Here is a 27,134-nt window from a genome sequence, read left to right on the forward strand (position 1 = left end):
AGCAAACTGGTTTTCCTGTACTCTCTGTCTATTAAATTATCTTCCAAAGTGATTCTTACCAGGAAAATTTGCCAAGAATATCTAAAGAATGAGTAATTGTTTATATATTACTTCAATTTCTCCATTGCAGTTTCTGATTTCCTTTCATTTGTCTTCAGCATCATATCAGAAAAGTAATTCATTTCCCCCATTTGATAAAAAATACCCTCTGTATCTGAAGGAGGCTAGTGTTTAGGTTGCATCTGGGTTAATATAATGGTAGTTAGGAGGTTATGGATTAGTGACTCGAAATTTAAAGAAATTCATCTTTTCAAGAAACTATGCTATATGAGGTATGTTGCTGGATTGGGGCTTGGGGGTTTTTTTCTGCCTTTTCTGAAGGAAGCATACTGAAATAACCCATGTAAACTGCAAGTGGGCAATTAAATTGCAATTTTCACTGAAGAAAAGTTTGAGTGAGGAACACTGTATACCATTTAGCATGGATTGGAAAACTCTGAATCTCTTTCATATCATTCTGGTGACTGAATATGACATGATGCCAAAGACCAAAGTAGTATTGTCTTGACTGCAGCTTATCCTCCATAAACTCACTTGAACTAATGGACTTTGAGAGCTAAGCTACCAGAAAGGCATACTACAGCAGGCAACCAGACTGAGATTATTCCTGAAATCTGAGGTCAGTCTGTTACAACTACATGACTGCTGAACCTCACTGACTCAAATCACAGTTTCCTGACAAGATGAAGTGTAAACCATAAACCATCTTGCTTTTTGCCAAATGGCTATAAACGGTCACAAGAGCTTTGCAGTAGATATTTCTGCAGCTGAAGCATAAGCACTCCCTGATAACAAGGGAGGACAAAGAACAGAGAAAGGGACCTGAAAAAGCTGAGACAGCTGGCAGAACTGCTTTAGTAAAGGAGAACAAGGTGAACATCTGCAAACTCCTGCATCATGGCATATGTCATCCTCTTGAGCAAGGAGTGGAAACTGTCCTCTGCGTTTGCCCAGGAGTAATCGTGACTCATTTAGGAGACACAGTGTATCCAAGCTATTACTTGCGTTTTGATAGAAATAGTAATTTTGCTTCTGCTTGTTCTATAGCAATTTGACATCTTCAGTTCTCAGTGTCAAGCTTCTTCACTGTCAAGCAAATAAATCAAAAATCTCTGTCCTATATTATTCCCTCTTTCTTCATAGTAAAAAGTGCAAGGGCTATCCATTCTGTGTTAAGAACTTTGTCTCTCATTTCTCTGGTCCTAAAAAGAAAAGAAGAAAAAAAAAAAACCCCAAACTTTAACTGTATCCAAAATGAAATATGTTCAATTCTATCTGGTGGCATCTGGGGCATTCAAGAAAACATTGTGTTCTAAATCCTTACTTGATGATTTCTTGTATAACTCTGCAAAATATCCTTTATGCACTTGTTTTTATGTTCATATGGTTTGTTATAGAAAACCAAAACTCCTCTTCCTTCTAGAGTTATTTGGGAAACTGATGCATATCTCAGGTGTTTGGAATCTGATGAAAATTCTATGCTAGTGCATAAAGCTGCTTTCTTACCAAACTGTGTCTTTGCAATAGCTAAGATGGAGTTAAACCAGAAATATATCCAGGCAGATTTATTGGGTCACTGGATAAAATGGTTATTCCTTGATGTACACTACAGTTGCGCTTTAAATTATATCTCTTCTCCAACAGCTCATGTAAAGCTTTTGTTCACTATTCACTTTCTCATTTTAAAATATCAGTTTATATAGCTTTTCCAGTTTAAGAGTAAAGAGATGGTAAATGGTGAGTAATAATTCCTAGATGTATTTATGATTCAGCAACTCTAGAAAGCAGCTATGCAAATAATAGATACTCGTCTTGTGAAAGAAGTACCAGGGTAATTTCTTAATCTTTGAAGCAGAACTTTTTAGGCAGCAGTTGCTACGTATCACTCAGTTTTGCATCCCTGATCCATTCAGTTGTCCTGACAGGATACCTTCCACACAGTTCATGTACTGGGGTGCAATCAGGACTAAAGACCTTGTCATAATATACAGTATCTTGATTCTGGTCACTCGATCGCTTTATGCATGGACAGGAGTAATTATTGTTCTCACATATAAGATTTCTTTTTGCACAAGTTTACCGTAAACATCAGATAATTATTATAAGATACTAGATATTATTATAATATTGACACTACTTGACTGAGTGAAGTTCTAGCTTTTCTTCTCCATTATTCCCAGAGAGTCCCATTCCTTCAGTTCAATCATTACTTGTCTACTGGTGTACTCAAAAGGGATTGAGCTAATTAGCAGAGGTAGCCTAGATGTCTGTAACGGAAGAGATTAAATTGTCAAAAAAATCTAAATATTCTGGTTTTTTTCTTATTATGAGACACTTAGAATAACCAATTTACTTCTAGTTGCCAATGTATTTGGCTTTGTACCCAGTATTTGTATTCAAGTATAATTGTTTTATTAAGTAGAAAAGCTTTGTTAACCTAAAAAGCTTTTGTTAGTATTTACTCTTTGTTAAATACATAACCTGCTATGAGGGAACGCTGTTTTCTGCTGTAAAATAACCTTAACTGAATTGGTAGCAATCAGTTAATGAGAGCCAAATTTAAGGTGTTTGTTCACATCCTAAGAAACAAGCAAACGTGATTTGGGTACAAGAAGAATTCTCAATGTGTTTGCTAAGTATTGGTTTGGGGTTTTTTCCTAACCAACTATTTATTAATTCTATAACTTGAGGTCTGATTTCTCCTCTGAATTGTTTTTCTATTTTTAGTCAGATCACAGTAGTTTTCACTATTCATGAGGAAGCACTCAGGGTTTTTTCAGCACAACTGCTTGAAAACAAGATAAACTGGATTCCAGAGGAGAATGCAACTTTTAAATCTAGAAAATTAGTGGTTTATAAGCAAGTAGAAAATTGATATTATCGTAGAAGTATTCTACTTTTAACTTGCTGGCATCTCTAGGAATGAGTTGACACAGAATCCTGAACAATTCTAGAGCCAGAAAGATTTGGCCTATCCCAGGAGGATCTTTAGCATTTTCAAAACTGTTCCTCCCCTGAATAGGGAAAAAAGTCTTTTAAGCATAACCATCCTTCATTCATAGGAAAATGTGAAAATTAGGATGAATTAATTAAAACAGAAGGGTTTGGGTATTCCTTTATTTCAATTCCCAATATAAATTGATTAATTTCAACCCAAAGACTTCTTTAAATGAAAAACTGGCTCCATTGATCCAAATGAAACCAAAACAGAAAAAAGCAAAACTAAATCACTTCAGTGAGATACTTTGGCACCTTCCAAACTTGCTATAAAAGATTTTTTTTAAGAGAACATCTGTCAAAACCAATTATTTCAGCACTCAGTTTTGACAGACAGACTTTTCTAAAGAATGCTTAATTGAGAAATTCCTTACCATGCCTATTCTAGATTGACATGGGAGTTGGCTAGTAGCTGGACACTGTTGAAAAGAAATATATTTCTGTAGTCAAAAGAAGAAAAGCAAGCTGGGGAGTGAGGGCATAAAAGTTAAGGTGATGTTATATAAGGTAACTTCTTTCCCAGAAAAATCTCATAGTGAGCAGAAAGCATTACTGATTTTGTTTGCTGTGATGGCAAGGGGAACTAGCATGGCCAAACTGGGATTGCTTAATGCCCTGACTGTTTCCCTGCCCTGGAAAGCATCCGTATATTATCAATATGTTCTCTGCAGGACATGGCAGTATTATATCAACATTCACAGTGCTGGTTAAAAAATTAAATTTCACAGGAAATGGGTGTCATCAATATCACATTTTGGTGAAAAAAAGATTAAAATCTAGGTTTCCCTTCACTCCATGGTATAGCCTTTTTGACACTGATGCCCAATGGAAAGTTTATGTTCTGCTAATTGCAGGGCCACAGCAAACTATATACGTGCACACAGTTGCAGAGCTTCATGTTCCTCTTGAAATACCTTAACAGGATAATTACCTTGCCAATTACAAATTAAACCTGCTTATAAAGCATCTCCCCAGTTTTAGACTGAATTTTAAAGAAAAAAAAAAGTGGTTATTTCTTGCTGCTGTTGCACCACCCACCATATTTATTGCTGCTGCTACTACCACAGCTGCCTCTGTAGCACAGGCAGTGGTAAGGTGCACTGAGAGAGACAGCAGCGGTACTTGCATCAGGAGCTATACCTGTGGAGGTGGAAAAAGTGCAATGATAAGAGCAGTATCAAAAGAGTTGCATACATGTAGGATGAGTTGGAATTTCTGCACTCCTAGGGAGAGGAAATGAGATGCTGTAGAGATTTCAAAACCTTTTTATTCCTCCAAATCAAATCCTCCTTTTTTTTTTTCCCCCTGCTAAAGCACAGCAGGAGAATAGTGATTACACTCTCCTTGTGCAATTCAGTCTTTCTAGCCACAGCCATTTTAGGGGCAGATATAATTAATCTTTTTCTTGTGCACTTGAGAATGCCTTGGGATACTCTCCAAGTCTCATCTTCAGCAGACACCTTTGTTCCCCGGGGGGAATTTATTCACTGCCACAAATCACTTACTTTGAACATCCTAATCGATACATTTCAAGAGAGTTTGAATAAATTATGCTTGGAAGCTGTGGTGAATAATTCTCCATTCAGAAAAAAACAAACTCTCCTTGAGAGGGTATGCATTATGTATAATTCTGGAACAGAACTGACAAAATGGACAGAGATACCTAGATAACTAGTTCACTGTAGCAGCTACTCTTCAGTGTGAATTTTAGGGAACAATAAAACAAAACCATAGAAGATACTCAGGTTTTTAGTGTAATGGCAGAGGTTGTTCTTTCAACCATAACAACAAAACAAATCTTGTTTCCATAGGCCTTGCTGACATTAAAGCCGTGGATGTACCAAGAGGGTAATAGATCACTTTCTCGGCCTCAGTAGGTAAATGAGAATACTGGGTTTTATGACTCTCCTTTTCTGAGGGCTTGAGGAGTGAAAGAGGACATAAATGTCAGGAGTCCCTTGTAACACCCATAAATTGATTAAATTTTTAATTTACCTCATCTTATGTAAACAAATATCTTAAGGGAAGGTGTCCAGAGGATGGGTCCAGAGTCTTTTCATTGGTGCCCAGTGACAGGACAAGGGGCAACAGGCACAAGCTGAAACACAGGAAGTTCCTGTGACCTGAACATGAGGAAGAACTTCTTTACTGTGAGAGTGACCAAGCACAGAAACAGACTGCCCAGAGAGGTCTCCTCTGGAAATACCTGTTGCAGCCTGCTGTAGGTGAACCTGTTTGAGCAAGGGTGTTGGACTAGATGAACTGCAGAAGTCCCTTCCAACCATTCGGTGATTCTGTGACTGTGTGTGTATGTGCCAGTAGGAATGGGAAGGCAAAGGAAGAATAAAGGGGTTGTAGTGACACTAAATTACTTCACTGAGCTCCAGTTTTATTTAATTCAGCCTACCAAAAGGCTAACTGAAATGAAGTCTACAGTCTTGAACTGCTGACTGAGAAATAGGCAGGGACAGAGAAGGAGTCATTAGAAATGCTGAAGTGGCTGGCATTCCTGACTACTGCAAGAAGACTCAGGCTCACCACACCTCTGCAAAGGAAGAAACACCTACAATAGAGTCAACAGAGTAGCCTCATTTACCACTAAACAGGAAGATCAGAATTTGGCCTTTTCTCACTAAAGTGTCAATTCGTTAATACAAATGATAGTTTCAATACAGGCAATTAAATGATGAGTGATGTGAATAGGAAAGGACCCACTCCAGTGAAATTGTTCTTCTGAATTAATTTGAATTTGAAAAGATCACAGAGCTGATAGAAGTGCCAATTAATTTGGGCAAAAATGAGACTATCAATCCAATGGAAATCTACCTTACTTAAATATTTGTGTTCATTTCGAATGATTGAAATAACTCTGCAAAGCTTCTGAACTTTGATTTAGAAATACCAAAGCATCATTAAAACAACTCCATCTAAGTATTTCAGGCATTACATGCAGAATAGCACCTTTCCATTGAATCAAGATGTTCTCTCCCCACTGTTTCCTGTGCTGCACTTCCAGTAATGCAGCTTCAGTGATACATGGTGGGCTTTAGGCAATGAGGCAAAACAGTGCATCAGAGGAGATAAATCTAGTGAGTGCTCCCAGCATTAGGGAAATTGATGAATCATGGCATCAGTGGCAGAAACAGTCTAATGCTGAACTGAACAAATTTGAAAGGAGGCAGGGAGAGGGGAGATTTCCCCCAACCAGAAACTTAGAACATAACTAACAAAATCTTCCCACCACTACCACACCCCTGGAAACCTGTAATGTTGCAAAAATGCTGTTTTCCAGCAGTCACAGGGAAACTTTGATTAGTCCTTGGCAGAACCACATGAAATGTTGTTCAGTAATTTATAGCAAGACACAATTGTTGGATTTTGCAGAATATTTTGTATTTTTTAAAACTCTTTAACTTTGAAATATCACTAGAAAGGCTTGTCTAATACCTGGTATGAGCAGCAGCTTATAATTTGAGTGTTTTTCTGAGAAAAAGGTGCAGTCATAGTTGTGAATATTATTGAGTAATTCACAAGTGTTTCAGGATAGAGCAGGTTATTTGGAAGGTTTTTTTATGGATAAATAAATCAAAAGTAAGATACCTGGTGACTTAACAAGAACCTGAGCAGGAGTGTTGAGCACTATCATCTGCATAATTTTTCATAAGCCATTTTTCGGTTCAACTGAATTAGATTTCCTGTCAGAGCACATGGAGTACACAACTTCTTGGTTCTCATCAGTTTCATTAACTATATTCAAATTATCTGTAATGATTAATTAACTTGAAAAGAATTGCCTGGCAACATGCCTTTAACCACTTCCTGCTTGTGGTTGAAAGCATTGCCTTGAAATGGGAGTGAAGGGTGACAGATATATTTACATAAAAATAGGGGAAAAAAAATCGCCCTCATGTTGCCATGTTCCTTCTTCCTTCAGTAAGAATTGCTCATGGAGTTGTCTCAGCCCATACTGGGGGACCTTATTCCTGCAGTTCCCTCTACAGAAGAGCATCCTTAGGTGGGCTGAAACCAAGGCTAGAACCACATGTTGGGTTTGGAAGAGGGAGGACATTCAAGGGCCTTGCAGGGGATACCAACCACAGCCAGGCACCAGTCCAGAGATGACAAAAGTAGTAATGGAAACTGTTACCCCAGCTTTAGGGGAAGAAAAGAGCAGATCACCCTCCACTAAGAGCTGGAAGTCTGGAAATTGGAAAGGCTAACAGAGAAGTTTCAGACATTCTTTCATTTTGGCAGTAGTCAGTGCTATTCGAAAAGGAAGGTGGGCAAGAGCATTCATGTTTCTGAAAGTAGATGGTACTGAAGAATCCATTGGGTTTTGTTATTTTTGATAACTCAAGAAGAGGTGCTTAACAACCTATGCTATGTTCGAACTAGGAGCAATGTACAAAAATGAGCCCCAGAAACAACATGTTTTCTAGCAAGATATTACATGCAAATAAAAATGGAGTTAATGACTGGTCTACATTTCAAAGGTAATTTTGGGAAGGTGAATTTAGATACAAAACCACACGAGGACTGCAATTTGAGGCAAAGCCCTTGGCCTACTGAAAGATCCATAATTAACTCTTATCAATAGTGTGGGAAATGAAGACGAACGTAAAACACTCTTAGAAACAGACGTGAAGTAGAACGGCATTCAGAACTCAAAGTTCACCATGAGCAGCACCCTACAAACAACATAAGCATGGCTGCCCAGTGTGGAAAAAACAAAGGAATTGTGTTGGAATTTGCCCTTAAGAAGACTTAGCAAATTTTGGGAAATTCAATGAACAGAAGAATGTTTCCATACAGTCCAAGACAGCCCTGGAATGAATTATTAATTGCAAATATATGGAATGCTCAGTTATCCAATGTTGAATGCCAATGCACAGTTAGTACAGTGCTGGAAGTGCTGACTGTATCTCAGCTACAGATACTAACAAGTAACAGAAGCAAAGGTTTCTGGGTGACTTTTGCCCCGCAAGAGGACTGATGAATAACAAACCGAGAAGGTAACTAACACCTGCAGTACTGCTGGGGAAAGTATTCCTATTAGGGCCAATATCTGTTGTATATTTCTTTTTTGTCTATAAGCTGTTTTCCTTTCAGAAGAGGCTTCAGGTGGCCTCCAGTGGAATGGTAGTCTGAAGACCTCTGCCTCCACATGCTCTGTGAGTGCCACGTGTGCCTGCTGTATCAGCCTTATTTGTTCTACATCCGTGAGCTCCTCTGTACAGCACAGGGCAATTCTTCATCAATTGTCTCCAAGCATAACTGAGTAACTCTACTGGGATTTTTTTTGTTCTCCTTGTCTGTAATGTGGAATGAAGCCACTCCAAGAGATATGCATTAGAACTAGCAAGGACTGTAAGGCTAACGTTAGGCGTGCTGACTCGTATCGAGTGTGCTGGGAAGAAATGCTGAGGGTTTTTTTCAGTTGTGTGTTCACTGAATGTGCCAAAACTTTGCAAGATGCATGTGTCAAATATAAAACATAACATGAGAACATAATTTAGTTTGAGAGCTCTTGAAACAAAACAGTGGTCTCTTTATGGAGAAATATTGAGAAATATTAAACATTGTGTTTAATGTCCCTCTGTAAAGCCTCTGTTACTACTTACCATTGCCTTTAGTTGCACACCATTCAGGTATCAACAAGGAAAGACATAAAGTAGGTCTCTGACTCCGCACAGTTGTGTTAAAATATTCATCTTTTTCCTCAAAGGATAAAGATTTATTTAACTGTAGTAAATGTAATGGTTTTTGCTTCATGAAAGAGCTAGAATGTCAGAGGAATCTCTGATCCACATCGTGAAACCTTGGAAACCAGCAGTATGAAACAACCTTATGTCTAATGCTTAAAGCATAGATAACTTTGCAGTAAATAAAAATATTTCCATGCAGCTTTCTGTAACATGCATTTTTTAAAAGATTCTGTCTCCAAAATTTCTTAAACCTAAGGGGTTTAAGAGTTTGTTCAGAGTTTTTCGGCTTCTTCAGAATGAGAGCCTCATCTTCACTTTGCCTCAAATTGGAGAAACTTTTAAGAGTTGGTTCAGTGAACAAAGCATATTATAATGACCGGATATTTTTGAAAGTCCTATCATACAGAACATGTACTTTCCATAAGAGGAAAGACAGACCTTAGTCCATAAAAAGCACGGCTTGCTAGTAGTATTGTGCCCTAATTTCCAGTTTACGCACTCAAAAAAAAGGCTTCATTATTCTTTTATTGTAAAGGGGTTTGGAAGAAAAGATGCTAGAAATAGGTAGGATAGAGATTTTAAAGCAACTGATTCCATATTATGTATAAATATTATAGAATAACATACTCTACCTTATGCCTCAGTAGAATCAGCTGAGGCAAATAAAAATGGGACGTAAGAATTTTGACCTGAAATGAAGGCTAGATAAGGCCCTTCAGCTGGATATTTTGAATTTTTATGTTTTAGGGGAGTAAAAAAAACACGAACCACCTCTAAAGAAACCTTGTTTCTAATTGTTGCCTTTTTTAAAAACAGACTGAAGTAGTCACTGATACTAAACCTCCTCCTTAGCCTGATGCAAAGCTTGGTAGCTTCAACCATATTTTCTAGTTTTATTGCGTAACTTGTTTCTCCTCCCCAAAGCATGTGATGAAGCTGCACAGTTGGCAGGACTGGATCTAGCCTAAACACTCCTGACATTAAAAAAAAAAAAAAAAAGTACAACCACAGAGGGGTCTAGCTCTGCTAGGCTCAATATAGTGGGGCTAGAAAGCAAGCACTACTCTTCTTCAACATCCTTTCCCAGCAACATCCTTCCCCCTTTGCCTCAGTGACTGAAAGTAGCTCACAGTTGTGGCTGGAAAAACAGGAATTTATTGTTCAGTGGTAGGCTATCCAGCCAGGCCATACTGCTGAAAGCTCTTCACATTCATCTGGTTTCTGACTTTTCCTTTCAGTTTCCTAAGCTGATGATACATATGAGACCTTGCTGTGTCTTTCTGTCACTCTCTCTCCACTAACTTCATGTATGTCATTCAATTTCAACCAAATGACAGGTCAAACTTTCAAAGAAAATTTCAAAGGCAGAAAATTAACCCAAGTGCCTGGGAAAAAATCCAACAACCAAGTGAAGGAGAGAGGTCCTTCTAAAGCTCTTGTGGAGAGAAACACAGAATCACAGAATCGTCACAGAATGGGAAAGATTGGAAGGCACAAGAGTGGGTTATCTGGTCCAGCCTCCCTGCTCAAACAGGGTCATCCCAGAGCACGTGGCACAGGATTGTGTCCAGATGGTTCTTGAATATCTCCAGTGAGGGAGACTCCACAACCTCTCTGGGTAATCTGTACAAGTGCACGGTCACCCACACAGTAAAGAAGTTCTTCCCCATATTGAGGTGGAACTTCCTGTGCATCTGTTTCTGCCCATTGCCTCTTGTCCTATTGCTCAGCACCACCAAGAATTGCCTGACTTCGTCTTCTTGACACCGTCCTTTCAGATACTTACAAACATTGACAAGGTCCACTCTCAGTTGTCTCTTCTTGAGGCTAAACAGGCCCATCCTGTTCATATTTGATCTGCAAGCTTAAGCTTTACTGGCCAACAGAGTTGGTATAAACCCAAGCTGCTGCAAGAGCTGCTGTGACTGAGAAGGTCCTCGGAAGGAACTGGTGTGTGAGCTCGCAGTACAACCAGGCTTTGTACTCAAGCTTCTTCCCAAGCTTCCCGTGTTCCCCATCCTCTTACAGATCTCACAGCGAGGTCCTGCTTTCAAAGAGAGTTTAGAACAGAATTCAGTGTCCAAGTCATGGTATAGCTGAATGTCTCAGAAAGGGCAAATCGTGGGGAAGGTGGAGTTTTAATCCACTTATGCTGTCCTTAAACATACAGTCAACAAGCTGTCCAGAGTTATTGCACAGTTCTTTTAAATCAAAACATTACCTTGTCCTCTTATTATTATAGACATAATTTTTCTAAAATTCAGCAAAACCCCCCTACCTGTTTCACTTGCTGGAGAATATATATGCATCTTTCTGCAAAGCTCTGTAGTTTTTTTTAACATTATGAAATACTGGACAAAAGGATGCCTATGGACCTCCTCTCTGGAGTCAGTCATCTGTGTGGCAGTAACAAGGACAGCAGGCTGTACTGCCAGTGAGCAGAGCTTTTATTGGAACAGGGTGCTATACCAGACATTCACATCAAGCTTCACTTGGTGATGTCACAGCGGTTTTTCAAGAGATCTTGTCTGCTGATCTTCAGGGATCTATTTATCTAAATAAAGTTGGTTTACTCTATCCCGTTGCATACTCTAGTGGAAAAGCTACTTTACAGTAACATAGTTGGTGATTGCAAACCTGCACTAATGCTCATTGTAAGAGTAGAGAGCTTGTAAATGAGAGAGCGTGACACTTTCATACCAAAATTTGCATGTTTTCAGAGATTTCAAAGGTTTTAAGTTTTCACAACATGTTTTCAGTCCCTTGTGTTTTAGCAGATTTTTTTTTTTTATGTTGGTACATAAATAGATTAAGAAAAATTGTGAACTTCATATTATGGGAAAGTAGTTTTAAGTTCCATCCTTTAAACTTTAAAAAAATGAAGTGTTAAAAGTAGACCGTTTATGTAAGTCTGTTTTGTAATTCACTTAGAAGTGGTCTTCAAGAGGTTTGGATGTATTATGCTCTTTTCTGGGCAACGAATAATTCACAATTCTTTTTTCCTTCTTAAGCTTTGAAAAAATGTGGTAGCACCACAGCCTTCCCTAAGCACATATTGGTTCAAGTATACCATCATACAAAGACAATGAGGAACAAATTAACTTCTTACTATTATTGTCTGTCCTCCAAAGCAAAATGTCCTTTCCAAGAAGGAAAAATGCTGGATTCTTTCTATGCAAAATTTTATTTAGCATTTGTAGACATTTTAGAAGAGTTTACTCACATGCTTGATAGAATTAAAAAGCTAAAAAACAAAGGAAGAAAAACTGGTATATTGTTTTTTAATATGTAAGTTTTCCATGCAGCAATAACTGTCAGATTCTGCAGGAAGACATAATTTATTATTTTCTGTTGGTGAATATGAAAATACATGCACAGCTTGCTATAAAAATTTGTTTTACTGGGATGGTTGGAAATTTTTATTTTTAAAATTGACACATATGCTGGTTTAAAGGTAAACCAGCAGGGGAAATGAACTCAACTCAAAGGAGAGATTATAAGTCAGAATAACAATTTAATAAAATAATACAGTAAATACAATTATACAGACAAACAATTGGTTTTAACCCACAAAACCCAAACGTATAACCCAGCACCCTGGGGCATGAACAGAGTGGTGTTCGTTGGGCCCCCTGAGTCCAAAGTAAAAGGAGAGGGAAAAAGCCTGTTGGTGAGAGTGCTGTTGCAGTCTGGTCAAGAGTGGTGATTGCAGTTCAGTCGAGAGTGGTGGTTGCAGTCTGGTTGAGAGCAGTGATCTGCAGTCTTCCTCTGGATCCCACGAGTGGTTAAAAAAAGTCTCAAGACTCTAAGATTATATATCCTCCAGTTCAGGCAGGAATGCCCAGTACCTCCCTCAGGGCAGGGAGTTCCACAATGGGTGTGAGGACAGGAGCATCCTCCTATCTCACAGGCCTCTTAACACCTAGTTTATAGCCTGAGGAGTCAGGCTCTATGGGCAGAGGGTGTAAATAGTCTATTGAAAACAGTTTCTGGGAAATGACATGGGAGGCTATAGAAAACAGTTTTGGGTTACACCCATACAGTGATGAACTGGTCCCAGCTGTTCTAACTAGGACAACACATTTTAAAAATGGCAATGGGAAGAGAAAAGAGAGGAGAAGAAATCGTAGTGGTTTTTATTTCTTTGAACCTTCATACATCCCTTCCAATGCACAACATGCTAACTAGTTTTGGGGACTTTTCACTCTAGTTTCAGAACACCTCAAGCCCTCTGCCTAGGGAATCTCTATGGATTGAGAGATACCACTTTCACTGTCAGGCATTTTCTGTATAATTTAGACATTTATGGCTTTCTTTTGCTTTCTACTTGCATTATACCTCTCTCTTTAGGAGAGAGAGACATCAGGTGTCCACTACCTGATGTTGTAAAGTACCAACAAACACATAAATTTGTGGTAGTTGGAAAGTGACCTGTGATTAGCTCTGGAGAAACCCATTCTTCCCAGAAAGCTAACAAACAAGACACCTGTGGGGATTCAGGCAGCTGAAGTAGATTCTTAAGCGATGAAGTACACAAAGGAGGTACACAGTTTTCTACATGGGAATCATTCCAGCCAGGAAAGGGATAAAACCAGGACAGGGGAAAGGAAACTTGCTTTCTCTCACTGAAAAGTAGAAAGCTCTTGTAATGGCAAGGAGATTTAATCTGGAAGTCCGATTTCTCTTTTTATCCACAAATCTCTTTGTTTCCTGTGCTGCCTAGTGATATTGAGAGATGAGTTGTAGTGAATCTTTCTGCAGCAGCATTAGTCACATATCTGCCTGCTATATTGCTCTGCAGGTTATCAGTTTCACAGCAGAGCTGACAGACATCTTAGCCAGGCAAAGACAGTGACCTCAGGGGAGGGAAGGAAAAGAGGCAATGGAAAAGGAACTGAGCTAGGACACTGGCTCAGGTCAGGAGGAGGTGGATGGTCCCATGAAAGTCTGTCACTCTGCTATCAGCTGAGTCCATCCTGTACCACTGCACTGGGTTGTTGCAGGTGAGTACAAATCAGAGCTCAAAGAACACAGTGTCATCTTTTAAAAACCCTGTGGTCCTTTTTTTCTGCTGTCAGAGAACCTTAGAAGCAAACAGCTTCAGAGTCTAGTCTGGTGGCTTCCACTGCACAGAGATGCCTCACCTTTTCCATGAGATCTAGGTTGAATTTTTATATATTTGACCAATATAAATATTGTTGCAGAAATATTTACATTGTTAACATATAAATATGCTTCAAGGCACACAGTAGTTGAAAGCTCTGTGCCTGTTCTATATATCAAAAAAGCTTTCCATTAAAAGTTTGAAGCTTTTCAAGCCACATAGCTTGTCATCTCTTTGACATCCACTCCAATTTCTTACTCCAAAATAGTTCTAATCCAAGATTTAGTAAGGTAAATTCACTTCTTTTGTCTTCCCTTCATATTTGTTTGTTATCTTCCCATTTTGCCACTCTTGTCAGCTGTTCTTTTTTATTCCATGCCAGTTTTTCCTGGTAACTTGCTGAATAGCAGAAAGAGATAAAAGAGCCCTTGATAGCTCCTCTCAATGACTGTCCTGTGCTGGTGGCTCCTAGCTCTCTCTGGACTGATGAAGCTCTAATCGTCTCAAAACCAGCAGTAAGAGGCACACATCCACAAACCATCCTGCTACTAAAGAAAAAGTGGAAAACCCTCACATGTGATAGAGCAGGAAGGACGTGAAGCTTAGTAGTAGCAGATGGAAAAGTGAGTGTTGCTGCATGGGATGTGCAGCTAAACCAAACATCATTAAACACAGAACAAGCAAGTACAGTGAAAGATTCAGACCAGTAGAAATATAGGATTTCAGACAACAAACCTTCTCCAAGCATGGGAACAACAGTTGATTCTAATAGCATGTGCCAGTGTGGTGGAAAAGAGCATGTCCCTTGCACAGAGTAGAATTGGTCTCCTCTCCTTTCCTCAGACCAGAAAGCATTAGCACTAACTAGAGGAGCAGAAGTATCAGGAGCTTGCTATACGTTTAACAGAAGTAGCATAGCTTGTGGTAGGGAATGGAGATTCATTGCTGGTGGGTATGCACTCTGTCCAGTCTCTGCCAAGGGCAAATATTCCTTTAGTTCTATGGTCATGAAATTCATAATGTGAATGTGAGTGTTCTGTAATGTGAGCACAACAAGGCCACCTGGGCAATCCCTGCCCCTCTGTTTCATATTGGAAAAAACCCATCTGCATGTACTGCTTGGATTCACCTTCTCTCACTATTCCAAGCCATCCAGAAAGACCTTAAGGCTGTTTCTACCTCATGCCACCTTCTGCTCCTCTCTCTCTCAGTCATACCATGTTAACCAAATACCTTCTCCCCACCATACTAATCTCTTGATTTTGTTTATTAGACTTTTTTATTATTATTATTTGTGAAGATGGCTGAGGAAAGGAGAGCTGAAACACACAGAGATCATGTCAGAGGATACCTCAGAAGTCAGTCAGTGTAACTAAAATCAACGTGACTACCAAATATCCAGTTATTTCAAAAAGCCTATATTAAGGAAAGCTTTCTGAAGCTACTTCTGTTCAAATTTGAGACTACTATTTCAAGAAGGAATTTGAATAAAAATAAGGAGCTTTGGAAGAAGAGGATGCAGGTCTTCATTTTACAGTGAAAATGTAGATTCTGTCATTTCAGAGACTAGAACCATGTCCAATGTGGTTTCAGAAAAGCTCTTCTCACACTTAAACAATTTTCTTAATGCCTTCCTTTTTCTTTTCAGCCCATAGTAGCATGTGCACCATAAACAAAGGTTGTGTACACTTATTTCATTAAATGCTGCCATTTCTGCAGATGAAAATTTTCCAGAATAGTCTTATCTACTGAAAAAGTAGTTAAAAAACATTAAAGCTTGTTTGATACTTCGATTGCATTTGCAAATCTGTTTGCCCTCTGTTAGCTCCAAGTTTTTGTGCTAGGCCTAGGACTTTTTTCTTAAATTTCTGCTTAAATTTGTACAGAATCTGTGTAGATCACATGATCCCCAAATGACATCTGGCATTTTACATAGAGAAATGGCTTTGAGCACAGAAAAATTTATTCAGACATTACAGTGCTAATGCCAGCAGTAAAGCTCTCTGTGTTCTCAAGTGTCTTCTCAGTGTCCTCTTTATGAGGAATGTCAGAGACTTTCCTCAGAGACTAAACACTTCTTTCCAGCAATATGTCAAGATCTGTGTTTCCTCACTGTGAGGAAAGTATCTTTTCAGCTTTCTAAACTGTGCTGGCTTCATGTGTCTTAAGTCAGTGGAAGCCATCCTGGTGACAATGAATAGGTATATAGATGTAGTGTAAAACAGCATTCTCAGATGTTTTTCAAACACTTACCAATAAAAACAATATGCTTAAAAAAAGATAAAAGGTTTCCTGATGAGTTTTACATTATGCTTTTTTATAAAATGTTCCTGAAGACTGTTAAGTGCTCTTAATCATAATTTTAGTGCAGCTTCTTAAAAACCACATGCAACCATCTTTTCAATAATGCATTACTGTCAGGCTTAATGTTTTGTTACTGAGCAGTAATGTCTGATTCATAAGTACAAATTCCTATCTATTTGATGATGCAAAGATTTAAGCAAGGCTTCCTCAGGATACCAAGTTCACCATAAAATAATAAAAAGAAATCTCAGACATCCTTTATGAGTACAGAAGCTGTCTGGTAAAGTCATAAAAAGAATATTACTGTAAAAAAGACAAGGATTTTATAGTGTTCAGCCAAATTGCACAATTTCAATTTAAATGAATATTTGCATAGCAGTGTTCTACCCTAAATAAAACCCTTAATGTCCAAATATTTTCTACTAGTAGTCCACAAAATTTCTTTTTATTTCAATTCTATAATGGATAAAATGTCCACTTTATGACCTTCTCAGAGCTTGTTTTGGAAGACTTTAGAAAGAGTCAGGCATCTCCAGATCAAAAGACCTGACAAGATAAAGATGTCTGTAATGTAGCAACGCTGCACATCTTCAGATTTTTTGCTGAGTTGCAGTAACTAATAGAAGAGCAAGATGTTTTACTGTAGATGCTCAAGTCTTCAGTTCTCTGCAAGCAAAATTCAGTAGGTGCAATAATATACTGTTCTTCGAGCCAACAAGTATACGAAACTTACAATTTCAAGAGTTACTATCTGAAGATGGCCTGCCATTAATACAAGAAGAATGACAGCAAGGGGGCTGTGCAATGTCTTGGGCACTGCAAGCTACTGAAGAGAAAGAAATTCGCTCCATGGTTCTGCTGCCTTGGTAATCAGTATGAGACCATCAGAGTTAAAATCAACAGTTCATACAGCTTGATGTAGCAGCTAAGCTTTTAAAATTAAAAGCTATAATATATGCATGCCTTTTCTGGGCTGAATTCAGCATGTAAAACACAGAATCTGTGTACTGGCCTATATGGCACATCAGCATGGGGTATGCGATATGAAGTTCTAGTTACAAATAGTGTGTCAACTTCTGTCTTGATTCAGACCTTCTTACTCTTCACAATTTTTTTTAACCTAGACATGGTGCAAAATGAAGTTTTTGAAGAACCCAGAAAAGCAAATTCTGACATGACTGCTGTTAACCAGAATAGTTTTTAGAAAGTGCCTTGTGTATTGATCTTGCCTTCCAAAACACAAATTCTTAAAATGCAAACATTTCAAACTTCCCATACTGCTTCAATTAATTGCAATTTTCCATGTAGACTATATTTAAATCAATTAAGGTACAGGTAAGGTTTCATTGTTGGCAATAGCTTCTGATTATTCTGTGATAGACTACAGATACATTTAAATAAGTAAATAGAACCCAAGGTAACTGAATTACACCTCTTTTGGTAGACTTCTTCTTCTCTATTACTGTATACAAATTTATTTGTGAATTACTGAGTGGCTTTCAGGACTTTGTGGCAAAAAGGAATGTACCCATGTCGTGCCTTCTCTCGTGCAGAGTAACTAGTATGAGTACCATTGCTCTGTGATGGCTGTATAAGCGGTCAGCAGCACTTAAAAGGGTGCCCATGGTTCTGCTGTTTTGATTTCACTACTCATTCAGCATTGCAAGGAGTGTATGGAAATCTTTTTAGCTCAGAGATATCTTGTGGTCCATCTTCATTTAGCTTGTGGTACCTTTTAAACACTCCTACAGATGAATGAAGACAGCACAAATAAAAAATCAATGTTGTGTTAGGGCTATCTTTGCATTGCAAGTACAGCACACGCATCTGTGAGATTCTTTAACTGGCAGCTGCATCCAAACTGTGTTGCATGCTTCTGTTAATCTAGTGTGTTCTTAATAAAACTATGGATTTATGACATACAGCATATCACACTGTGGATTTAAAACATAGCATATCACAGATCATTAAACATATCATAGTCACATTCTCTGAGGGTTTCTGCTTAGTGTTTCAAGTTAAAAAGAGGTTTGTATATTAAAAATTCAATAAGGCACTCTACTACTTCGAAAAAATAACCCAACAGTATTTCAGAGTTGTCTCTGTCACTCTCCCATTGACTGTTTTAGGAAACTAAAACCCAAGCAACCAATCAAATCTAGTTATGCCCACACAACTCATTAAAAAAATTAAAGGAAGTGCTAATGTAACTGTTCTTATGAATGTTGACATTTTCCAAATATGTGGCAAATCCAAAATGGTAGTTGAAAGTCCGGAATCCACAATATACAAAGCTTTCCACAGTGTGCATTTTGGTTCTTACAGTGAAGCCTGGATGGGATCTTAAATGAATAGTGTCTGCCTTAGTACTTAGGGTTTGAAGGCTTTCAAAATCCCCAAACTTAAAAACAATTCTTGTTAGAAATCCATGTGCCAAATGAATGCCAGTTAAGACAGTGAAAACATCAAGTATGGTTAAGAGATTTATAGAGTCACATCCAGGGCTGAAATAAGCTGGTATAAGGTATGAATTTATGTAAGGTTTTGGTCCTTTATTGTCAAAGTCAAAAGAAGTAATGTGGAAGAACTGATGTGATAGATCACAAAAAAAAAAAAAAAAAAAAAAAAAAAAAGAAAAAATATTTTAAGTGCTAAGTTTCTTGCCTGCAGAGTAAATCACCCTCTATATCCTTAAGTCATTGACTGCACCTTTCTGATGCAAGGTGAACTTTCTTGTCTATTTCAGAAGTTAAAAAAAAGACTGATTGCTCTAGCTGATTCTGCACCAATTCTGTCCTGAAATCTAAGCCATTATTTGTCCTACCTCCAACAAAAGACAAAGTACCACTTCCTTGCTGTATAGAATGGTGTGTGTTTATCTGCACCGTTATATAATCTCTGTTTCAAAACAGCCATTAGGTAATGGTTCCAGAAGATATGATAAAAAAATTCTCAATCCCCAGTGTAGTTTCAGGATGTTTGCTGACTTCATAGTGCATGAGCTTCTCCAGAGAATGCCTTCACAATCCTGACAGGGGAACAAAAATGCCTACAGGAGGGTCTGTGCAAGGGGAAGCTCCAAAATGAGCAGCGGGAGCTGGATGGGACAGTGCCAAAAGTTCTGATAACTTGTAGTACTGTAATAACAGGCTTTTGAGGCTAGGGGGAAAAAAAAAAAAGAAAGGGGGAAAAAAAAGCTTACTCTTGCTTCATCAGAAGATAGACATCAAATGAAATGATTGAAATGATGCAGCCTGTGTTTTTTGCTATGTCCAGCTCCTTGGGAATTTCTAGGGAAAACACTCTAAAACCTAGATAAAACCTAGCACAAGTCCTGCAGGAGGTGGAGAGGTAGGGAGGGGCAACCTTTCAGAAATTACCTTCTTTTCATCTTGTAGAGATACTCTATGGAATTTGAAAGGACTGAAGTCTGTATTCAATAGGGCTGCCCAGGTAATAAACCAAATGATTCTTCTGTGAGTTACTTCTTTTGAGTTCTCTTCCAAAGACAGTGCTCTGTACACAAGGGGCTTCTGTAATAATTATCCCCAAGAACCCAGGGGAATAAATGGTGATTGTCTGAACAAAGAAATAGATCCTTGTGCCATCATTTCCAAAACTGACAGGAAGCTTTACTCGGAATAGAGGGGTTTTTAGTTATCATATTCTTCTAGGACTACAAGATTGAAGATAAACACAGGATTACACAGACTTTCTTGCTCTGCAGCTTATAAGAGCTACCTGCCTCATAACTGGTAAAATAAACAGTTGTGGTACTCCTGGGTTCCTTTCCTCAACTGCAGAGAAGGGACAGCAGATGTTCTGTGAAATGAAGTCCTTCATGATTATGAGATTGCTCAAAGGGCCATAATATCTACCACCCCCAAGAGAATGAGTCAGACAAGCAAGCTGGAATCCTATTCCTATTTCCTATCAGCACAAATGGATATCATAAAACTGTTAGTAAACCATGCCACCAAATGGAGGCAAAGAACTAGATGCAAAACTGACAGAAGAAACTGATACCTGTGACGTGACGGTCTGAAAGATCGTATATAGAGAACCAAGGAGAAAAACTGTTCCATTTGACAAAGGCCCACCTTCACCACGCAGCATTTTTGCCAAGCTAGAGGGTATCAGGAAGAATGAAAATGATGTAAAAGCTAAAAGGCAAACTGAAATCTTGGAGACAGTACGTACTATTTGTACTATCCTAGAAGGTCTACTCAATATCAGTTCACAACATTCTACTCCTTCACAATTATGTACTAACTTTTACACTCAAGTACAGAAAAATAATTCATCTCATCATTTACTTGCTGAATTAAAGATTCTAAATTTCTTTTCGTGCCTGGGACCAAGGCACCAAATATAAACCCTCTGTCTACAGTTCAGGCTCTAAATATAGCCAAGAATTAAGATATTGCTCCTTCTGCAACCTAAACAATCTAATTACTGTTTTGCATAGATGACACCTGGTATTTGCAAATAAAACATGAAACATGAAATCTAACCAAAATAAGCATGAGACTGAAGTTTCCACCCATCCTACTTCATCCTCAGTAAACGTATTATAGCTTTGCATCACAGGGTGGATTTTTCACATTTCTTATAGACTTCAGCTTAGAAGCTGTCTGAGAGAATGTAAAGCAAATAGAAGAACAGCACTGATAACTTTGACTTCAGCGAGTGGTTAAGCCAGTGGAGTGAACATGTGCACTGAGGACACTGTCCCATTGCTTGGATTTTCAGCCTCATGCTTTTATTGATCAGCACACCAGTCATTCCAAGTGAAATCAACATTTGCATTGTGAGATACAGCAAGGTTTAGGGGGAATGCCAATGTCAATTGTGGAAAGGACAGAATCTGAAATGGAGTAAATACAACTTATTCCCACTGTGCCAGTAAGATCTTTCCTCATTATGCTTGGAAGCTAAGGCTAGTCCTAGTATACAGTATCCAAGTTTACAACTAGTTTCAAAATATACCCCACTGCAGCACTTTGCTGGCATTGTAATTAATGCTTTATCATACATATTATACTAGAGGTAGAATGCAAACTCTCCTTGGATGTATATACAGGATTTGGGGGAGTTGCTCAAATCTTAGGAAAAAATTCTCTACTGTGAGGCACTGGAACAGGTTGCCCAGAGAAGTTCTGGATGACCTATTGTTGGTGTTGTTCAAGACTAAGTTGAATGGGCATTGAGCAACCTGGTCTAATGAAAGGTGTTCCTGTCCATGTCAGGGGGATTGGAACTAGATGATGTTTAAGATCCCTTCCAACCCAGGCCATTCTCTGATTCTCTGATTCTTTTCTTTTATATCTTTCTTTCTTTTTCAAATACAGCCTAAAGAGATAAGTATAACTGTACATGCAATCAAGGACTTCTCTCTTCCTTTTCTAAATAATGCATGGTCAGAAAGGGGATGGATTTTATCCCTTCCCATACTCCAGAGCAGTCAGCATTGCAAAACAAGCAGTCCCACTCTAAAGACTGGCTAACCTGTGTGCTCTGTGCCTTGGAGGAAACCATTTCTCCTGAAATGCTCTACAATGAAGAGTCATGTTTCCTCACAACTCTGTCCTGCCAGACTTGCAAACCTCTGAAACAGTTGGCCGTGGCAGTCCAGATCACAAGATGAATGTTGGAGAATTTTCAGTGGTTGAATTGCTGGGCAAGATTGAGGGTGTGAACCATTCCTGTGAAAACCCACTTCTGACTCTGACCCCCTCTGTTGTGTGCTGTGTGTTGGGAATTGCATTTGCAGATTTTACCTTTCTGCAGCTGCACAACTCCCATCTGTTTCACCATCATATGCTGATGGCGTGAGCAAGAATGGAAGAAAGTGGTCCCCATACTCTCCTTACCTGCCTGATGTACTGTTTCTTCCCTTGCTGTGGTCCAAGTGGTCACATCTTCCCAAGGTGAACGAGACAGGGACTTGAAGCAAGTTAATTTTTTTTCCCTTTCTCCTCTGGATTAAATTTAAATCATGCCTGTTCTTTTATCCAATTCACCAAGTACTTCCTCAAATGCTACTGCCAACATAGAGAAGGGGACAGCTCAGGTGAGGGAATGAGTGACTGTGAGCTGGGCAGGAGAAAAGGGAGAGAGGTATGTATTTCAGAGGCAGGAGCATCTTGTGGTGTGTTAAACTTATTTTGAAACTACAGCAAAGTCAGCAACTGTCATCATCATGTCTGAATGGATAACCTTCATCCTGGCCCCTTTGTTTATAGTGCAACAGATTCTAGCCATAGTATATTTTTAATATATAGCTAAAACTGTGTAAAAAATGCTTCACTTCAGGTATGTGGTTGGAATGGAACAAATACCTAAATATGGGTAATTTGACTCATTTCTGAAACTAATAAATTTCGTTGTGTTTTTTTGGTTATACAGATATTTCTAGAATCTCTATCTTGATTAAAAGAAACAAATGTTCTTTTGTTTCTTTGGAGTCATTGCACTTGCTGAAGCAAATATCATTCACAGGCATGACACAGCTATCTATGAAATAATTTAACTGCATCATGCACATTCAGCAGAAGTTCAGTACTGTAATTTGGAGAAAGTGACTCCGTGCTGTCACTCACTCTCTGAGCTACATATGATGCTGCAACACATTTTCCTTACTTCCAATCTGTCATAAAAATATGGGCAGTTTTCCAATTATGTCAGAGTATCCCTTGTTAACAACACAGGTTTACATCTGATAAGAAAAAAAGGTGTGTGTGGGGGGGTTGTGTGTCATTTTAATCTGTAAGAGCAGCTATAAACCATAAGAAGTAATATCAATAGCATAAGCAGGTGCACCCACCATGGGTAGTTAAATGGTTCTTCATCGTTTGATTTGACCAAACACTCCAGAAATTACTTGATTCTGCTCAGTGACAGTGTAAATGGGAAAAGTAGTAATTTCAGCACTAAGCTGAAATAACCACCAACCTTGAGTTTTGAAGCATGAGTTCGAGTTCTGAAGCTTAGTATCCTTACTACGTGTTGTGTGAAAGCTGTCTAGAAGGACACTATTACAGAATAAAATCTTCAGGAGTTTTAGCAACCATGTAAATGCAAACTCTCACAGCTGCTGCCTGAATGCATGTAGGTGGAGTGGCACATCCCTTGTTTGTCTGTGCATGGTGTACGCAGGTGGCAAATCAACCAAGTTTGCCTTTCCCCAGCACTCCTGGCTGTAGCAGGATGCCCTGGAGGTGTGGAGCACAGAGCATGCTGCTCACACCAGACCATTTTCTACCCACTTCTGTTTTAAACCAGGCTCCTTTCCACAGTAAGCTGTTAGAACTTTTTCAAAGGCAAAAGTACTAAATTTGTTCTAATTTATGTGTTTGTACTAGCCATTACTCTAGGAAACTTATAGTTGTTGTACAAATATGTGAACCATTAGAAGGATCCTGATATCTAAATCTCCCTAAATAACATAACTTAGCAATAAATCTTTAACTTCTTTTGAAAATTCGATAATGCATGGTGTACTACTTCCAGCTGCGTATTTCAAGTCACCGGAAAGAAAAATATCTTGGCCTAATAAAACCTAGAAAAAACTGGCAATGAACAAGAGAAAATCTGTGACAAGAAAATTGTCACAAAGTTGGAGAAGCATTTTAGAAATACATATTTATCATTCATTTTATTTACAAAGAAGTAGCAAGCCTCTCAGTTATGACACTTATAACAATCTTGGCTCTTAACAGACAGCTATTAGTGCCTATATAATATCACTTACATTAATTTCTTTGGTCCAGCACTGACTAAAGAAGTAAAAAAGTAAAAAAGATCAGTTTCCAGCTCATGTTTAAAGTCATCCCACTGTATTTTTAGTACAATGGAAAGAGCTGTGATAGTCTTATGGTAAGGAACAACTCGGTCTTTCCCAAGTGCTACACAAGCTGTGTGCCTTGCTGTTCAAAACAGTGATAATAAACAGTCCTTTGAGCCCAGCCAAAGCGTTAAGAATAGGCGTGATTCAACAACACAGTAGTGTAAGTGTGTCACTAAAATGTGGTCTTTTGGAAGCTGCCTTTAGCACAGTAGAACTATTACTTGGCCAGCTCAGTTGATGGTCATGTGCTTTTGTTGCCATGAGCTGTAAAAATCAGCTGAATCAGAGATTGCTGTAGAAATGTGAATGTCGTTTATGACGGTCTGTAGTAATTCTGTACATCTCTTATGTCTGTGTTCTTATAGCCACTTGGGCACTGAAGTAGCTGAAATGAGAAAGAGGCAGCAGTCACAAAATGAAGGAACATCAGCTGTGTCTCAAGCACCTGGAAACCAAAGGCCCAACAACACATGTTGCTTTTGTTGGTGCTGTTGCTGCAGCTGTTCATGGTATGTCCTGTAGTATATTTGGTTCCGTATCCACCACAGGTAAACAATGAGAATGGAAAGTATGAAGCACTGGGAACGTGCAAACTTGTGGGAGAGGAGGCACAACTTAACTTTTTACTTAAAAATTTGATTTAAAAATTCCCAAATTTGGTTGGACATCTTCTGAGGGGGAAGAGGAAAGAATAGTAAGTTCAAGCTATATTTACCCTACTTAAACCATAAGTGAATGAGGAAATTTCAGTTGTAAAATTCCCGTGTGTGAATGAGAGACTTGATACTGAATATTTTATAGTTTGCATCAAAATATTTTTTTCTGCTTGTACTTTTGATATTGCAGTTCTCTGCATTCAGAAGGATAAAAAGGAGATGGTCATAAATGTGAATATGTGGTATCCCGTTATACTACTTAGTTATTGAATAATACATTTTCTATAAATCTGAAAATACAAGCCTTAAATTCCACTTTAAAATGGTGTGGCATAATTTTAGTGGCGGGGAAAAAAAGGCTCAAAAATTGTGGCTGCTTGTCCCTTAAACAAAGAGTTCACTTGAAATGTCAAAAATTTAAAGTCAGTTTCAGAAATAGCTTTAAATTCTCAGTGTCTTGAGATGCATCAGGTCTTTATTTCTTACTTTTTTGAACACAGTATTGAAATGCAAAGTTACAGACATGCAGTACTGTTCAGAGCCTGTGCATCCTATTACCTAGACAGTTCAGTTTTTCTGTAGTGCTCATTCTTCTGTGTATCTGTGTTATTTTCACTTGAATCAGCCATCTGGCCCCAGTCTAAAATCTGAGGCTATTTGCCCCAGAATATTTTAAAATACATACCAGCATTTATGCACAAGGTACAAAATGGGACAGCTTTTTTCCAGGATGCCACATCCTGGAAGCAGTAGCAGGGTGTTTCTGCCTTGGCTGTTACTTCCAGTTTCATCCAGAGGCAGAGGATATTTGGAGCAAGGATGAGAAAGAGCTCATGCTTTCACTAAGTTGCTTTGCAGTTCAGTCCATATTGCAAAAGAGGTGGAAGTGTATTAAATAGGAAGTAGAGAATGTTTTGCTGCTACTCTCTCTGCTGTGGGACAAGGGCACAATGTAAAATTAGTGATACTTTTACAGGCCAGAGGTTCATTTAGCTCAATATCCTATTTCAGGAAGTGACCTTTATTGGATGCCACAAAGAAAGGATAAAACAAGTAGACATGCACGTCTTCAACCTACCCACAGCAAAACTCCTCACTACTTCTAGCACTCTGCAGCTTAGGGAATTTCTGGCCCAGAGTTCATTTCTAACCAGTGTGCTTTATAGCCCTTGATTGAACTTTTTTACATTAATTTGTCAAACCATTTTCAGAAACAACTTCTTGACCTCATCTAAATTTTTGGCACCTAGGATTTCCTGTAGCAATAAATTCTACAACAGGCCTGTGCACTCCATGAAGTATTACTCCCTTTTATTTGTTTTACCCTACTAGATACTGCTTTCATTTGATGCCTCCTTGTTCTTATGATTGTGAACAACAGTGAGTAATTGTTCCCAGGATGGTCAAGATTTTATAGAGCTCTCTCATATCTCCCATCAGCTGTTTTTTTCTTTCATAGTCTTCTCTATTTTAATCTCTGTGATACAGAAACTGACCCAGACCATGATTTATCATTATCTGTCCTATATACCCACCTACCTCATGTCTCTCTGTATCTTTCCTATTCCCCTGTCTCCTGTCTGAAATCTGTGACTAGATCTTGCAGTAGTCAAGACATGGATGCACCATGTTTTGTGTTTGCCTTTGACTGTTATTACTAATTCTGAGCACTCTGCTTGCTTTTTAACAACCCCAGAGATAATGTTTTCATACAACTTTCCACCCTGACTACATCTCCTTCCTGAATGGAAATAAAGCTCATCATTGTGCATGTACAGCTAGGGTTGGCTTTTGCCTTGCATACTAGAATATGAGTAGCCATGAAAGTATCAGTCAAATTTCTAAAACTCAAAGACAACTGATTTTATTTTGTAAGCATGCTGTAGCTCAAGAAATCTTATTTAACAACTATATTTTGAAGTTTTATGAGCTTTGTGATACTTGGAGTGCCTCCACTCCTTAGCATGGAGAACAGCTTATGCATAATAAATCTAAATTAGAGCAATTGCTGATTTAAAACATGACATATATCTTCATCTGCTTTAGTAATTGTTTTTACTGTCTTTCAGGTTTTTCAGGGTTTAAGGCTTTTTTTTTTTTGTAAAGTAGATTAAACTGAGCATGGAAAAAATCCTGTCAATTTAAGCTAGTTTCTGGAATTAAGTCAAAGAACTGATCAAAGGGGATAGTTACATCACTTGCATTTACTAAAAACAAAAAGCTAGAAAAGGTAATACAACTTTTTCAGCTGTATCTTCTATGATTTGGCAGTGTAAACTCTGTTAGAGGAGAGATGGGACAAAACTTTGAAAAAAGCTGTATGATGTTTTATAATCTCACTTGAGATGAAGTCATTAGTTTAGTGCCAAATTCATTTAGTAAATTTGAACTGTGCAGGTAGAGTACAGATTACTGTTCTTGCCTTAGTTGTGTACTCTAAAAACTACAAAATGAATAAA

General features: G+C 38.4%; 1 protein-coding gene and 1 long non-coding RNA gene across 6 annotated transcripts in view; one reads left to right on the forward strand and one right to left on the reverse strand.

Annotated features, from left to right (window-relative positions):
- RGS17 (regulator of G protein signaling 17) overlaps positions 1-27,134 on the forward strand; it is a 74,386-nt gene that overhangs the window by 18,718 nt on the left and 28,534 nt on the right. For all 5 annotated transcript variants that reach the window (XM_027633870.1, XM_027633866.1, XM_027633869.1 and 2 more), the window contains exon 2: positions 24,385-24,528. In XM_027633870.1, the coding sequence (XP_027489671.1) occupies positions 24,410-24,528 (119 nt within the window). In that variant the 5' untranslated portion in view covers positions 24,385-24,409. The remainder of the gene's footprint in view (positions 1-24,384; positions 24,529-27,134) is intronic.
- On the reverse strand, positions 1,131-2,316 carry LOC113942781. The gene is made up of 2 exons (XR_003526050.1): positions 2,193-2,316; positions 1,131-1,262 (listed from the first exon to the last, which is right to left on the reverse strand). It is a non-coding gene; the product is annotated as an uncharacterized LOC113942781 (long non-coding RNA).

This window comes from Corapipo altera, unplaced genomic scaffold, assembly GCF_003945725.1.
Source record: "Corapipo altera isolate COAL_440 unplaced genomic scaffold, ASM394572v1 2b, whole genome shotgun sequence".
Lineage (NCBI taxonomy): Eukaryota > Metazoa > Chordata > Aves > Passeriformes > Pipridae > Corapipo > Corapipo altera.